This window comes from Epinephelus lanceolatus, chromosome 10 (genome assembly GCF_041903045.1).
Source record: "Epinephelus lanceolatus isolate andai-2023 chromosome 10, ASM4190304v1, whole genome shotgun sequence".
In the NCBI taxonomy this organism is placed as follows: domain Eukaryota; kingdom Metazoa; phylum Chordata; class Actinopteri; order Perciformes; family Serranidae; genus Epinephelus; species Epinephelus lanceolatus.
Genome location: NC_135743.1, coordinates 22,604,365 through 22,620,053, shown reverse-complemented (window position 1 = coordinate 22,620,053; position 15,689 = coordinate 22,604,365). Strand labels below are relative to the sequence as shown.

Genomic DNA, 15,689 nt, shown 5'->3' with positions numbered 1-15,689 from the left:
TTTTCTTTTCACCAGTGCCAGCAACCTTAATCTGTATTAGTATCATCCAAAGTGTTAAATAAGCAGATAAACAACACATAATGATACTAATAATTCTATGAATTAATAGAGAAAAAAAAATATTAGTATGAAATAGCATTTCATAAATTAGAATCTGACTATCCCATGGTTTTTTAATAAATGAAGTACTCAGATGCATGAGTGAAAATGCCACAAGAAAAAAAATAAATACTCCATCATAAGTAAAAGTCCAGCATTGAAACATGTTATTTAAGTTAAGGTTTGTTAAGTATCATGAGCAAAATGTACTGCAGTAAAATGGTGAATATTAGTGTTAAACTATCAGATATTACTTAAATGTTAATGTGTAAGTAGTATTTTAACTATTTCTATGCAATACCTGTTTGATCCATAGTAACTAAACAAACTAATTGGGTGCATTAATTGGCATCAAATGGAAATGCTGTAAAACTCCAATTAAAAGCCTAGTCTCTTTTACTAACCCAGTGTGGCTACACATTTTGACGAATAAATGCCTGTCTCAATTAGACGCCTGGTCTGGTTGCCAAGCAGTTCTTTTTTTGTAGAAGTTGTCCAGATGTGTAAAAGCGGGTTGTTGGCTACCTCAAATTATGTGTCCATTCCTCGATTACCCTGTAAATTATTCATATTCCTTGAGTCCATAGGGGTCCTCAGATCAAAAGACTCAAAAGGGTTTTTCATGAAAATGAATCCAAGTTGTGAGTGTTGTTTAAACAGGATAAAGTGGTGTTGTGACAGTATGCCAGGTGCCGTAATCCTCGGGTGCCATAATGCTCTCTCTCTGATGTCTGTTGGAGCTAGATCAAATGAGTGATTCATAACTAATATTTTATCTGAAACCTAATTTTTATACGAGTAATATTCATACTGGTTTAAGTAAACAATTTGATTGTGTTGCCCGATCTTTGCTGGGCAACAGTTTTGTGTGAAAGGAACTAAAGGCCTGTCTCATATAGACGCCTGTCCCTAAAATAGGCCCCTTGAGTTCTGTGATTTAAGCGAATATTGGCCCGGGCTATTAATTGAAGTTGTATGGCACTTAAGTAAAGTACAAGCACCTGAAGTTGTCCATGTGTTAAGGTAAATGCACTTACAGCAGCCTGATTATATGGCACCACTAATGTTTTGTCCTTACTTATTCATGTATTTTTTGAATTCCATAATATCCCACTTATTCATTCATTCAATATTGAGCCCTTTTTGGCCTCCATAGATCAGCCTACTGCTCTGTAATATTTTTTTTAACTATTTGGTAATATATATAAGAGGGTTTTACAGTCATATATCCACACACATACAGTAACAATGACAGACTTGATGGCAGTTCTTCCATTACATTTCTGTTTCCAGCAGCGCGTCGCAGGGATGCAGCCAATCAGAGAGCCGCAGTGAAAGCCGAGGAGATGGGAGGAGAAAAAGGCCCAGGAGAGCTTGCAGGAGCTTTTTTCCTGCCTCATCTGTTGCAAAGCTGCGAAAGAGGCGGCGGTCCACGCATCCTGCCAGCTGAAACAGAAGAAACTTTGTGTTAAGTTGCACAGTATCAGCAGGGAAATGCATTAAGAGAAGCCAATGGGAGAATCTACGGATTACACAGCCTGCGCTTTGAAGCCGTGCGTAAAGTAGAAGAAATCTGGTTAGTGGACTATGAGCGAACTTGCGGAACCAGCACGTTTCGCGAGAAGTTAGTTTTTTTTAAGTGTTACAGTTAGATTTAGATAACTGGAAGTTTTCATGACACGTTTTCTGCGACTGTTGAGGGCTGCAGACTGAGAAATAGACGCATCTGTCCGCTCGGAAGTCGAGGAGGATTTTGGAGACTGCAGACATGAGACCGTTTGTCATCTGCGCGCTTCTGCTGTTAAAAGTAAGCAACAGTTCATTACTGTTTAACTAACACACACTATCTCCACCACTCTAAATCCTCTATAATCTGCTGATTTCTTATTTCTCACTCTCATCTCCAAAACATTATAATAGCAGCTATTGTGAGCTTCAGCCACAGAGTTGAGTCTTACACCATTGTTCCCAAAGGAAATCTGTGTTACACCACAGAGCTATGTTTCATTAAGGCTGTGTCACACGGCCCCTGTTGGGTGAATATGTCTGTAGTCAATCTGAAGATGGAAAATCACAGTGAAAGACTGAGAGGAGACATCAGATTTGATTTCTCAAACACAGTAAAGTCAAACTGCTTCTTATTTTCCTATAATGCTGCTTGTCTTGGGCTGTGGCCTACCTACTGTACATCTACACTATCACTAAACATCTCTCAAATATGTTCAGACTCTGAGTGAATGAACTTTGAACATCAGACAAAACACAGGAGCACACAATTAACCAATATTATTCACCCATACTGTGATAAATGTTGTATTTTATGAACAAATTATAGTTCCAGTATGTTTGATAGCTTGTCATTAAGCTGTGATCAGTGTCAGAAGAAGGGCCCTGCCTTCACTGTTACAGACAATAATTTGACACTCATCTACCTCACAAAGCCCATGGGGCTTGTAGTCCTGTCTGAACACGCTCCATGGAGTCAAAGCACTTTGGTTAGATCAAAGTATTTAGATAAAACATCAGTTCTTAGAAAGATGTTTATCTCTGTCCTATCATCAGGGTGTCAGAAAGATTCCTTTTTTTGAAATTTAAGATGCTGTTTTTCAAACAAACCGTGACTTTGAGGTTGTTTCTTTAGCCTACTGAAAAGTGTTTGTGCTGGGAAATGCCTCTGTCATTACTCAGTGGATGATTTAATGCAGAAGTCCATTGTATTTAACAGTATATGAGCACACTGGTAACTGTTGCCTGGACATGTTGCCATATTTGTTGCTTATTCCTGGAGAAAATGTGGCCGAGTGTTCAGTATAGCTGGGGTCTGGATATCCGGAGCAAAGCAATTATCACAATTTTCTCCCAGTTTGTGGTGTGTGTGTGTGTGTGTGTAAGTGGGGGTCTAGCTTAGTTTGTTACCACAGTTATTTGAATTTCCATAGAGTAGTTAAGCAGATTTCTGTGGGGGGCAGACTACTGGATAATTTAGAAATCTGAACCACCTCTCCGCTCTTTGTTGTGAGCTGAGAATCAGCAGATTAAAGGTTAACAGATCACTGTGTGCTGTCTTGTTTGAGTCAGGATCATAGTTTTGGGTGAAACTCATGTCCTTTAATTTGTCCCTGATGCTCCCTATGTACTAATGACAGTAATCAGCGCAGAAGGGATGTGCAGCTCTGACAACTTTCCCTCAGCTAAGGCCGTGTGTGCTTGAAAGACCTCTGTCTGCTGCCGTCACAGGCTCATGGGGTCGTCGTCTTCACAGGAAGAGAGCATCCTTTTGTGTGTTTATTTTCACGAAGATTAGATTAACTGTGGAAACTCCAGCCTACGCACCTTCAAAAGTGGCCTCACTTCAAAAGGGCATAGAGAATGCTGAAATGTAGCGTGTGTGTGTGTGTGTGTGTGTGTGTGTGTGTGTGCGTGTGTGAGATCCGCGATGACTGAGTGACTCCGGCAGCCGTGGAGTTGAGAGCCCCATTGAAAGCAGTTTGCTCCTCGGTGGTCCGTCTGTTCTCACTGGGGAATCCCTTCAGATTGCAGCTTCTTACCTTAATGGAAAAAGCAACTGCAGCCCCCCTTTCTCTTCAGACTTTCTGCCCCCAAAGCTGCAGATAAGAACGAATAGTATTTGGTGCATGCAAATTAATCTTTGCCTGTAAGATGGATATGACACCTAAGTCGGATATTGTTGATTTATGCACCGCTAAAGTAAAACTGTTTTTATTTTTAAGTTTTATTTTGACCTTACATGTTACAAAACTTAAAGAAAAGCATAACGGGAAAGGAGCATGAATACTTTTTGTCATGAGGTGGATTTATTGGTAATTTTGTCCAGTGAAGGGTGCAGGTTTTATTTTAACATTTAGTGGCATAAGTATGAAACAGAGGGTCCTCCGCCTGAAAATTCTGAGCATTCAACACTTAATTTCCTGCATGCTGGTGATTTTTAATGCAGCAGGGTGTCTGCAGGTTCTTAAAAAGTCTTAAAATGTCTTCAATCTACAAAGAATAGGCATTAAGAGTCATTACATAGTCTTAAATTTGGATTTGCAAGGTACATTTGATCTAATTTGATTTATCCATCTTTTAATTTAGTCAAAATGAGTCAAGCTCTTCAGTGTGAATGTCCAAATTTCTGATACTGCAAATCTTTAAATGTACCATAGAAACCAGTACTGTCTTTTAACTTTAAAATTGCAATTATCTGTTTGCAAAATGTAGATTAACCTAAATCTCTCTAATAACCATATTCCTACATAACCCTACCTCTGCACTGGCACACATATATACTACTAGCCTTTATACTATACTATACTGTACTGCTTGAATACGGAAAATAGTCCAAAAATCAGTCCTAAATTTGGTTCAAAATCATCTTGAAAATGTCATAAAAAGCCTTAAATTTAAGTGTCTGAAACCTGTCGACACCCTGTTTACCAATCTGTGCATTTTCTGCATCCATTTATAAAATAAATGTCTGTGATTTTGTCAAAATAAAAATCATTTGCTACTTTTTATGTCTTGCCTTGGGTGCACATGCACATGTTCTAAATATTAAGGGTGGCATGTCCCCTGCGTCCCTCCTGAAATCTACACCTATTTGTCTAATTTTCTGTAATGATAATGTAGTTTGAAATCATACAGTGTAAACCTTATCATTTGATTGTAGTATTACGTCTAATACATATAAATTGCACACTAGAATGTTCTCTCATACCAATAAAAATTTAGTGATACCCATATGTAGTAATATTTACATTTATTAACACTCTATATACAGTAGTGTCTTAGTCATACCTCTACTGACTAGATCATTGTTCCCGCTTGTCTCTAGTGGGGCATGGACTAAATATTTCATTGTGTGCAGGGCACCAGTGGGTGCGGTGCCAAGCCTTTGGCAGTTCCTGCCCTCCAGGCAGGCTTACAGAGCTCCACCAGCCCTGACTCACACCAGGCTCCGTGAAATGACAGAAATCCAAGCTGAAGATCAAAATAAATCAAAGCCACTGTCACCAAATATTTATCAAAGCGTAGATTGAGGGCTAAGAGGTTAGCTAGTGTTAGCAGAGGAGCTCCATCTGTCACAAGAAGAGGACCCACCAGAGCTGCCAGGAAGCCTCAGTGACTACAAGTTATTACGGTCCAGGCTCAGTCACAGTCTGCCAGCTCCAAACATCCTGCTGGTTCCTGCCTGCTGGACTCCACCACCCCGACACCCTAATACCCCTGATCTGGGTTCTGTGGCTGGTGCTCAGATATCATCAGGCTCCTCTGTAAGCGGCGCAGTAAAACTGGGTGTTGTTTTTGGAACGAGACGAGCCCAGTTTCAAAGCTGGTTCTCCTGTAGTATCAGCATGGAACATTTCAGTGTTTTGTGACTAGGGGCATGGCACACTGTGTGTGTGTGTGTGTGTGTGTGTTTATGTTTCTGGTGGACTTTTTGTTGGAGGCTCTGCAGGTCCGCACACGTTGCTTGTGTTTGTTGGCAGACTTCAGAGACAAAGAGAGACATCAGTGAGTTGTTTAGCTGTTACTTTTCCCCTTTGCAGGAGGTTAGCTGTTAGACATCTGTTTGCTCTTGTCAGCCCCGAGGCAGAGTGGGCCAATCTCCCTTAAATGTGTGCATGTTTAAGATGCCGTCGCTCAGAGCCTGGAGAAGGGGAGTTAGTGAAATACTGACCTTCGTAGACACACCTGCGACATCAAAGGCCCCCTCTCACCCAAACAGACACTTGCATGCTGGGCAGCCTTGGATAACTGACACCCTTGCCTGGGGCTGAAACTGTCTCCTTTATATTACTGCCCCCCCCCCCCCCCCCCGGCTTTCTGATGTCAAGAAATACACACACATACACTGTATTCACACACACAGTTACACATTGTCATTCGTGTTGATTTTGGAGTAAGTGGGAGGGCGGAAGCTCTTTTTACTTCTTCCTTCCTCTTTTCTGAGTGTTTTCCTTCACCCTTCCTTCATGTCTTATTCTTTCCAGTGGTCTAAAGCCATCTGATTAAAGCCAGCCACTCCTGTCAGGCACCAGCCCTGCTGCACAGGCCTTTAGGAATGTCTGATCTATCCCTCATGTCATAACTCAAGCCGGGCTCGCCATTACCCACTTGCAGATAAGGACTCAGAGCACTTTAACGGTGAAAACTGAGGCAGATAGAAAGATAAAAAAAAAGGCCATTTTCAGTTCACCCAGTTCCCCGCTTCTTCAGTTGCACAGGGGCCGGATGTGTGTGTGATTTTCTTCCCACATGCGGTATAAGACAGAGAACTCCTTGGACAAAGAAAAAAAACTTTCTTTTTATTTTTTTTAATTTGGCAACCACCTCAGTTAAACATGATGAATCCTGTGACTGTTGTGTCAAAATAAAGACAGTTGATTATGAAAGGCCCAAGAGCTAAGATAGTGTTTGTTTTTTTAAACAGTGGTGCTATTTGTTTCTAAGTGCTATGTATTTACTGCAGGTTACTCTTGGAGATGCCTGTGCCAGCGGCCAGTTCACTGAATCAGGGCAGTGTTGCAGTCTGTGTCCCGCTGGCTTTGAAGTGGAGGTACAGTGTGGGGAAGAGGATACCAAGTGCACACCATGCCCACAGGGTAAGCAGTTATAATCTAATGTTACTGCGCCGATGCGGAATATGTTTTACCTGCCTTATCATTATCTCTGTCAGCCCCTCAAGAGAATTTAACTGCACTGCGTCACTGATATTTGTGAGAGAAACACAGTTTATCCAGACTGGTACTGATTTTGTTATCTGTTTCCCAGGAACGTTTTCCTCGTCTGAGGGCCTCGGCCCTTGCATTCCCTGTGCCAAGTGCCCACCTAGTGTTCCCATGGTGGCCGCTTGCACTGCCACTCAAGAAACACAATGCGAATGTGACAATGGCTTCTTCTTTTTGAGCAACCACCACCTGTGTGCGCCTTGCTCCAAATGCAACCGTGGCGAGGGTGTCATCCGGGACTGTGGCCTTCAGGGAAATACGCAGTGCCAGATCTGTGGCCCGGGAACATTTTCTGAGGAGATTACTAGCACCAAACCCTGCCAGACCTGCACCCAGTGCTCGGACAGCGAGGTGGAGATCCGACACTGCATGCCCAACTCAGACACGCTCTGCATGGGTGAGTAGTAAGGAAGACTTAGACAGACAAGATACATTGGATTTTAAATACAAATCTGCTGATATTCTCTGTTTGTGTTATTGTTAACAAATCCAAATAAAAGACCCAAAACAGCAATGAATTAATTTCACAAAACTAACAACTATTCACCGTATGTGTGAGCCAAAGAGTTAATGTCTTTGTGCCATAGACCTACATTGTTGTCCAACCACTTAGTTAAAGGAATACTTCACTGAATGAATATCTGGATATTAATTACTTACCCGGGGTCAGTATTAGGGATAGACCGACATGGATTTTTTAGGGCCGATGCCGATACCGATTTTTTTCCATCGCCCTTAGCCGATGACCGATTATGGACTGCCAATTTTCTTGAGCCGATATTTGGGGACGATACTGCTTTTGCTCCCTCAATTTACATTAAAAAAATGACACAATGATAACAAATATTACAGGTCTCAAGTTTAAAATAAGAAACATTTATTGAACAGTAAAAAATACTAAAACAAGATGGAAAGTTGAGGTAGAACAGGTAGAATATTATTATTATTATACATTCAAATAAAAAAAGAGTTCAGTGCTCTTAAATCTTCCAGTAATGTCTTTATAAAATAAACAAATATTTAAGCTGAAGCATAAATAAAACAACAACTACTGTACACAGCAGGATTTGCTGCATGTGCGCTGCAGGGTCTTCCGGCAACACAGAGCTGCCCGTGGATGCCTGTCTGTAAATCATGCCAGGGAAAAATAAATCCGCAAACCCACGGCGTATCAGCCGATGCCGATACAAGTAAAAAACTCAAATATCAGCCCGATATATCGGCCGGCCGATGTATCGGTCTATCTTCAGTCAGTATCTGTTTACAAACTCAAACACACAACTTGTGCAGTATAATCCTGTCATTTATCCGGTCTTTTGTTTTTTTTGCTCCGATATTTCCAAACACATGCATTTGAACTAAAACCTTCATATTTGAATCTGAACTGAAAGGGGAACTTATCCTTGCTATCTTCAAAGCCAGACTCTTTTGACAAGATCTTTTTTACCTTGCTGAACACGGGAGCTGCTGATCTACTGCTGCCTTGATCAGTTTGTTTGTATTGTGTGACTTATGTGTTTTGAAGGGTTAGTTTGGATCCAGCAAAATCACATAAAAATACACCTTTTACGTTCAAAATTAGTGCGTGTATGCAGTTTTTTAAATTCTGGAAAACCTGTTATAAATAGGCAATAGACTGCAGATCGGAGCTGGAGCCGATAAATACGCATGACAACTGCTGAGTCATTTGTCCTGGGAATGATTGTAACCTTTCCCATTAAATACAAACGCCAGATGTTAGTGGGTGTTGGTGTTTTTTTTTTTTTTTTTGTCCAGTGAGAAAGGGGCTTTACAAAAACAAACTACAGATTGAGGCGGCAGTAGACCAGAAGCTCTCGTGTTCACCAAAGTAAAATTACTGTTTTTGAGTCTGGCTTTAAAGAGAGCATAAATATGTTTTTCTTTGAGTTCAGTTTTAAATAGCAAGGTCTTAAAGAAAGTGCATGTGTTTGGAAAGTACTGAGTATATGATTGGATGAATGAGACTTGGATTATACTGCAGGAGTCGTGTAAGAGTTTGTAAACAGATGTTTTGTGATAGTTTTGCTGTTGTTAAATGTGGACCCCTTTGACTTCAATTGATCAAGAATGTCCTGAGTTTTTGGAGTCTTCATTCACTGGAGGCATGTGAGAAAAATAAAGTTTTCTTTTAAAAATTCAGTGCAACTCGGGGTGAGTGATTCATATACAAATGATCATTCATGGGGTAAAGTATTCCTTTAATGTTAAATTAATTATACACAGCTGAAAAAAGTACCCAGTGAACACAGTTTACTGCTTTTTAAATGTCATTTGTTAAAAACAGCCCTTTCTGTTTTAGTAAATTACATTACCTTTGGAAAAAAGTTGCTATAAATTTGTGGCCAGTTTTTAAAAATGTCTTCAGTAGGAATGACTGGGCTTGGGGAAGAGTGCCACAGACATAGTAAGAAAATTAGAAAAGTACAGAAAGACAGACTTTTTGGTCTTTTAATGGGATTTGCCAGTTGTGGTAGTGCCAGCTTTATCCTTTAAAGATCTGAAACGCAAGAGAAAAAGATAAAAGAATGAGCTAAAGGGAGGGGGACAGGGAGTCGGAGGGGCCTGTGAGAATACAAGGACATGTGGTCAACACCTGCATCCACACCTCATGTGAACACTCTGTAACACTCTGAGCTGAGAAACATGAGTAGTGAAAAAAGAGCCCACTTAAGTGCTGTAATCCAATTGGTATGAGCTTGACAGGTCTTTAGGTTAACTGCCCCCAAAAACCTCAAGGCCAAGGGAGGCTGCTGACCCTGACAACTAGTCCTCTCGCTCCCAAATGGCTACACTCGCTCTCCAGGAGTAAGGTCATCTGTACACACTCTGGGTCCATATGTCATGACCCTTTGACCCCCGAGGGGTCAGCACGGTACCATGGAGTGTTTGATCCTAAAATAGGCAGACCGCAGGAGGGAGAACGAGGCTGGAAGCAGGGGCAATGAAAGGATTCAAAACTCCAGGGGACCGGGACGACTGGGGCTATTATTACATCAGGCGTACAGGCTTCTGTGGAATTATTTCAGGCCCTAATTTATGCAGCCCAAATGTGTCTCTGATGTGCATATGTGCAGATGCACGATACAGCCCCTGACACGTCCCTCTCTTTCTCAATCTCAATAGACAAGAAGCTGCACATTCTGTCCCGTCCTGCTCAGGGTGGGTCCGATGCTTCTCGCTGGCCAGTTGTCGATGAGGGGATGGAAGGGCAGACCAGTCCTGCCCCTGGAACGCACAAGTTTACCCCACAAGATGAGAGCGGCAGCAACAACATTCTGGCCTATGTGTCTGTCCTGGCTGCCGTGGTGCTGGGTCTGCTTCTTTATGTGGCTTATAAATGGTGAGTCCTCACTAGGGATGGGTCCTAGTCCTTAAATGGATGTGATAAAGATGAAGAGATTGGCTCTGAGATGAAAAATAGCTCTCAGTGGTTAGCTTAACTCACATTGTTTTCTTCTGCTCTTCTTAGCTGGAGATCGTGTAAACAGAAGAAGGCTCTTTCTAAGGCCCGTGCAGCTGAGTTGGGAGCATCTCCAGAGGGAGAAAAGCTTCAAAGTGACAGCGGTGTTTTTCTGGACTCTCAGAGCCTGCAGGACAACCAGCCCAGCAAAGGTGTGGTAGACACAGGCCTTGTTAATAAAACTTAAAATGATGTGGGACTTTCCAATATAAAAGGACTTTATTAGAAACAGGAAATTTCATTTTCTGACAAAACGTATTTTCCAGAGCTGCGGACTCCATTCACATGACTCGGACTCAAGTCAAAAATTTGACGACTTTAGATGTGACAAAAGCAAAAAAGACTTGCAACTTCACTTGAACTTCAACACCAATAACTTGTGACTTCCCTTGGACTTGAGCCCTCTGACTTGAAAATACTTCCCTCAAGCCAAAAGACTTAAAAATGTTATTTAAAAAGTGTGGCACAAATCATTTTATTTCCCTTCATTTCCTGAATCAGCTAATGTTACTTATTCCCAGCACGTCGACACTTAATTCCCCAGATGATCCAATATGTTTGAATCAATTTGACGGCATCCAGTCAAGTTGCAGGAGACAGCCACAAAAAACAGTTACAGACGGAGATGCAACAACTTCCAACAAATTTGTTTTCGACAGATAAATACACATTTTAAAAAGCATTTGTGATCTTGGTAAATGTAATATATAATCACTCTCTTGTTAAAATGGCATTACAATGTGTGAAGAGTGCAATATGACTTGGGACTTGTCAGTCATGACTTGGCATTTGATTCGGCACTTGAGTGTGAAGACCTGAGGCTTACTTGTGACTTGCAAAACAATAACTTGGTCCCATCTCTGCTATTTTTCTCCACCCTGTGCAGTATTTTCCCACTAGCACTAGTTAGCACACTAGCTATTTAGCATTGTTTTTGTAAGTCGGTCCTCAATTTGTTTCTTTTATTTTATGTAAATTCACAAAGACGCCTATGTACATGCTTTCCTGACACCAGATTTTGGCTATCCAGTGATGGACAGTCGATGGCACCAATGCACCAAAAAACGTAGCAATGTGCCAACAAAAAGATCTGAAGAAGGCTGCTAGCTAGTGAACATGGATGTAAACAATGCAGGTTTCAAAATACTTTAAAAAAATTGACTCTTTAAACTCATTATAAGGAAGTAAATGCATTCGACACATTTGCTAAGGAGTGGGTTTTTGAAAGAAACACTGAATTTAAACGTGGGTTTATTTACATGAAAACTCCACAGGGCACCTTTAAGTTCCAGATGTTTCCCACAGGAATAATGACATGGAAGCTTTCTAATTTCACGCCTATGAAATGTTGAACTTCAAAAAGAAATGTAGCATGACACCCATGCTTTTAACCTTTTAATTTGGCGCATTATAAATAGTATACATACTACAATTATTAATGAAAATAAATTTTTAATGTTGTTGATTTCTACAGGGACGAAGAGGGACAGCAAGCAGGACAACCGCCTTTACGTCAACCTACCCCCCAACAGACAGGAAGAGGTGGAGCGCCTCCTACAGGAGGGAGGGGGCCGGGGGTGGAGGCAGTTGGGCGCAGCGCTGGGCTACGAGCCTGAACAGCTGGACCTGTTTGGGCGTGGAGAGGCCCCTGCTCACACGCTCCTCTCTAACTGGGCCCAGAAAGAAGGCGCCACTCTGGGACTGCTGTGTTCTGCACTGGCCCGCATTGAGAGGCCCGACGTGGTAACGGCTCTTAACTGCCCCGCACAGGGTGTTTCTTTGGTCTGACGGCTCCTTGAATGAACATGTGACACTGACAGACTCGTGTGAAGAACTCTGAAATGACAAGGATGGCACTCTGATATCAGCACCTGTCATTGATCATGATCCAGATTGCTTTGTTGGACACTTACAATCCAGTTTTTACAAAGAGAACAAAAATATTCTTGTATTATTTACTTGAGGGAACAACATTTTTTAATTCTGGTTAAGCCTCAACGCCTTACTCAGCGGACACTGCAGAAACCTGGTCACATTGGATTAGAACAACAATGACCTCTACATACACAACAATAAGTACATTTACAAAGTTGTTTACATGCACACTAATCCTGGTAACTGTGAGTGTTTGGTTAGTGGCAGGAAACAGAATAATGTGTTTACTCTCATCACACAAGTGTGATTATTCGAAAAACCACTGTTTACATGATATTTGGATAGCAATCAGACTTGTCCCCCACCCCCACTAAAAAATATCAGCCTTCCGTTCACCATTGTAAACAAATACAGCTTAGATCATCATTTCTAGTAAAGCTAGCCTGGTTTTATGAATCACAACTTCAGCAACCTCTTTGGTTTTGCAGATGATTTTTTGCCAGAAGGAGATAGTTTCTTCCAACAACTCTGCTTTCCAACATGATGTGACTTTCCCTATTTGGGATCATTTCTGTGCACATGTGCATGCCTAAGAAGAGAAGAAAAATCCAAGAAACCCAGTCAAGGGTTTATGTGGCCAAGTGATCAAACCCTCCCGATGATGCTTGCAGTTGCTAAGAAGACTTTATCTGATGTGTACATGGGACCTACTCACTAGATTGTTTTTTTAGTTTGTTGTCTTGTTTTTTTGTTTCTTTCCTGCTGCAGTCACTACGTAGCCTTGGTATTTATTCACACTGAGGATATATTATGCACCAGTTATGTTTCATATCTTATCAGAAGACAAGAAAATGAAGCATTCTTAAAAACACCTTTCTTAGCTCTTCCTAATAATCATCTATGATTGTAAATATCTTAAATATGAATTTGATAAGTCATGGCTTAAAGTGAGATCATTTATGAACTGTGAAGGCTGAAGAAGGGAATAGAAATTAACCTATTCTCTTTACATTCATAAGACACAGCTCCATTTTTGTCACCTTGATTTCTCATAGTAGACAGAAAAAAAAAGTTCACGTCAACGCTCGTGTCCAATCTTTCCAGCTTGCTTTTGTATTTATTTCACCACCGTTTCAAGTATAAAACTAAATAAAATCTATGAGAACCATGGACATCTGCAGTGTGCTAGTTACACTATGTGATGGCCTTAGATGGTTTGATATTTTTTCTATCGCCAGCCATGTATGGTTTTATGTATATATTTCCTAGTGGTATGCCTTAATGTGTTTTGTAAGATTTTTTATTCATTTAATAAATAACTTTGATAAGTCAGTGCTCTTTTGTTGTAACAGAAGGACTGAATATGATACTGAAGTAATGCTGCAGATCAGGGATTCACCATGGGGATACTTCTGCAGTTACTTATGGTGTGACTGTGGAGTAGCTCAATTCATTTTGAAATATATATGTGTGGGTGTGTGGGTGTGTGTGTTGGCAAGCAGGCAGAGATGTTGATACAGGTAAAAGGGATGGCTAAATAATAATGGTTTAAATAGCTACGACTGTTATAATAACAGTTAAAACTGTAACCGTAAAATAATGGCTAAGGGACTCTACGTCATTTATTAGAGGAGTGGGTGGGTTGGGGTGTGACGTTATTTACTTATTTATTTTTTCTCATCTCGCCCCTCCTGAAGCTACAAATATATTTTCTTGAGCCTCCCTGAGTGACTGGGGGAAAATGCTTGACCTCCCTCCACCATAAATTTTTTAAAGTATTCACACCAAATGCAGGTATTGGAGTCAAGGCGAAGTGCGAACAGCAGGGGAGTACTGCACACAGAGTGCCAATGACCCATACACACACAGCTGGCAGTAGCAATGTGCATATAATGGTAGCTTCCCCACATAAACATAAAAAAGTTGCTGTTTTAAAGTTAAAAATTGAAAAAAAAAGTCATGTTTTTTTCACTGTTGATATTCATGCAGGGGTGCAGAATTTAATTTCTCTACAGGACCTGGTAGTGCAAACTGTTTATTTTTGGTGAAATTTTAAATGAAACACAGAATAAAATAGTATTTATGAGCGAAGCTGCCGTAAATTTAAAAATTCATTGATGATTTCTGTTTTATAGTTTCTGGCTGTTTGGTGTAATTTTGGAAATTTTTAAACAAAACCTGCCTTTCAAACACATGACTAGAATTTAGGGTTCAGATGGTACCTAAAAAAATACAAAATATCACCATCTAAAGTTACAAGTCCCTCCCTTAAGCCAAAATATAAAACATGAGTCCGTTTGCAGTGCTTACAAAATATTTGACTTGCCGCCCCAAGTTTCCCCAAACCCCTCTCCTGTCAGAAATAACAAACACTCCCTAAAAAGTTGAAATAATCAGCTAGAGTTAGAGTTGACACAGTTATCATAAACTAATACATAGTGAACTACCTAAAATGTATGGATACATGTGATGGATTAACAATTCAAATATCTAAAAGTACAGCTGAAATAGTTAGCATAAATTAATGGATAAATAGTGAAAATAAATAAAGTTAGTGAAAAGTAATAGATAAATAGCTGAAATAGCTAAAAGCAATAAATGGCTAAATGTTTGAAGTAGCAGCTAAAATTAAATTAATACATTTAAAATAGCAAGAATAAATGGTGTTGACAATTAGGGGGCACTTGAGTTCATCTGATAAGGTTGAGAGTGTACAAGTGGGTTGATACTTAGAGATTTATTATCAGATATCTTTGTGTTGTACCTCCCATAGACCCTAAACAATTAGCAGTTTAGGATCAAATCAGGCATTTCTTATGTAATTTGGACGTCATGTGCCTTTATATTTATAGCAACACCAACATTTTTTTCTTTTTTAACGTTCACAGAAATATGAAAATTACTGGACCACAACCACATTACTACAGACATGTCTGTCATTTACAGTAAATCATAAAACCCACTTGATGAATAACACAGGGAGGAAGTTTGGACATATTTGGAATATACTACCCCTTATCAAGGGATTTAGTATATAAGAACATTTCCTATCCAAAACCCTGAGGGAAATCAGTTAAGAGGTATTTAATAATTTGAGGGTGAAATGAAAATAATGGCTCCGTCCAAAATATTCTGCAGGAAAGTTTCCTCTTTCTCTCCGAGGCACAATCTGATTCCTGCTCCCCCTCTGCTCCGCTCTGAACTCAAATCTGTTAATGATCTCTTTGCATTCGGGCTCTAAGTGGGAGCAGGCATCTTGCATGGCCTAGGGCAGTGTTACATGCCGTCACACACTCCAGACGGGACTGCTTAACTGCGGTCTGGAGCACACAGGCATGGGGCTGCGGAATGTGCACACACTGGGAGGGGGGTTGGGACCGGCGAGAGAGGAGGAAGCAGAGCAGCGCCTCTCTCCACTCGTCACGGGTCTCCATATTTAGAGTGCACAGAGCATCTCTAATGAAGGCAGTCGATCACTTTGATTCCCTTTACTGGGGCCAAAC

The 15,689-nt window shown here is 40.6% G+C and overlaps 1 protein-coding gene across 1 annotated transcript; it reads left to right on the top strand.

Annotated features, from left to right (window-relative positions):
• The first annotated feature begins 1,485 nt into the window (after positions 1-1,485).
• On the top strand, positions 1,486-13,518 carry nradd (neurotrophin receptor associated death domain). Its single transcript, XM_033639920.2, has 6 exons — positions 1,486-1,906; positions 6,572-6,704; positions 6,874-7,227; positions 9,975-10,191; positions 10,321-10,463; positions 11,786-13,518. Exons 1-6 carry the CDS (start codon positions 1,868-1,870, stop codon positions 12,097-12,099), a joined length of 1,200 nt encoding a protein of 399 aa, XP_033495811.1. The 5' UTR covers positions 1,486-1,867; the 3' UTR covers positions 12,100-13,518.
• Positions 13,519-15,689: the final 2,171 nt, after the last annotated feature.

Excerpts from the sequence above, each read along its gene's own strand:
- nradd (XM_033639920.2), top strand. The coding sequence starts at position 1,868 with ATGAGACCGTTTGTCATCTGCGCGCTTCTGCTGTTAAAA. Across the intron at positions 1,907-6,571 it reads GCGCGCTTCTGCTGTTAAAA|GTTACTCTTGGAGATGCCTG; the intron begins GTAAGCAACAGT and ends TATTTACTGCAG. Across the intron at positions 7,228-9,974 it reads CTCAGACACGCTCTGCATGG|ACAAGAAGCTGCACATTCTG; the intron begins GTGAGTAGTAAG and ends CAATCTCAATAG.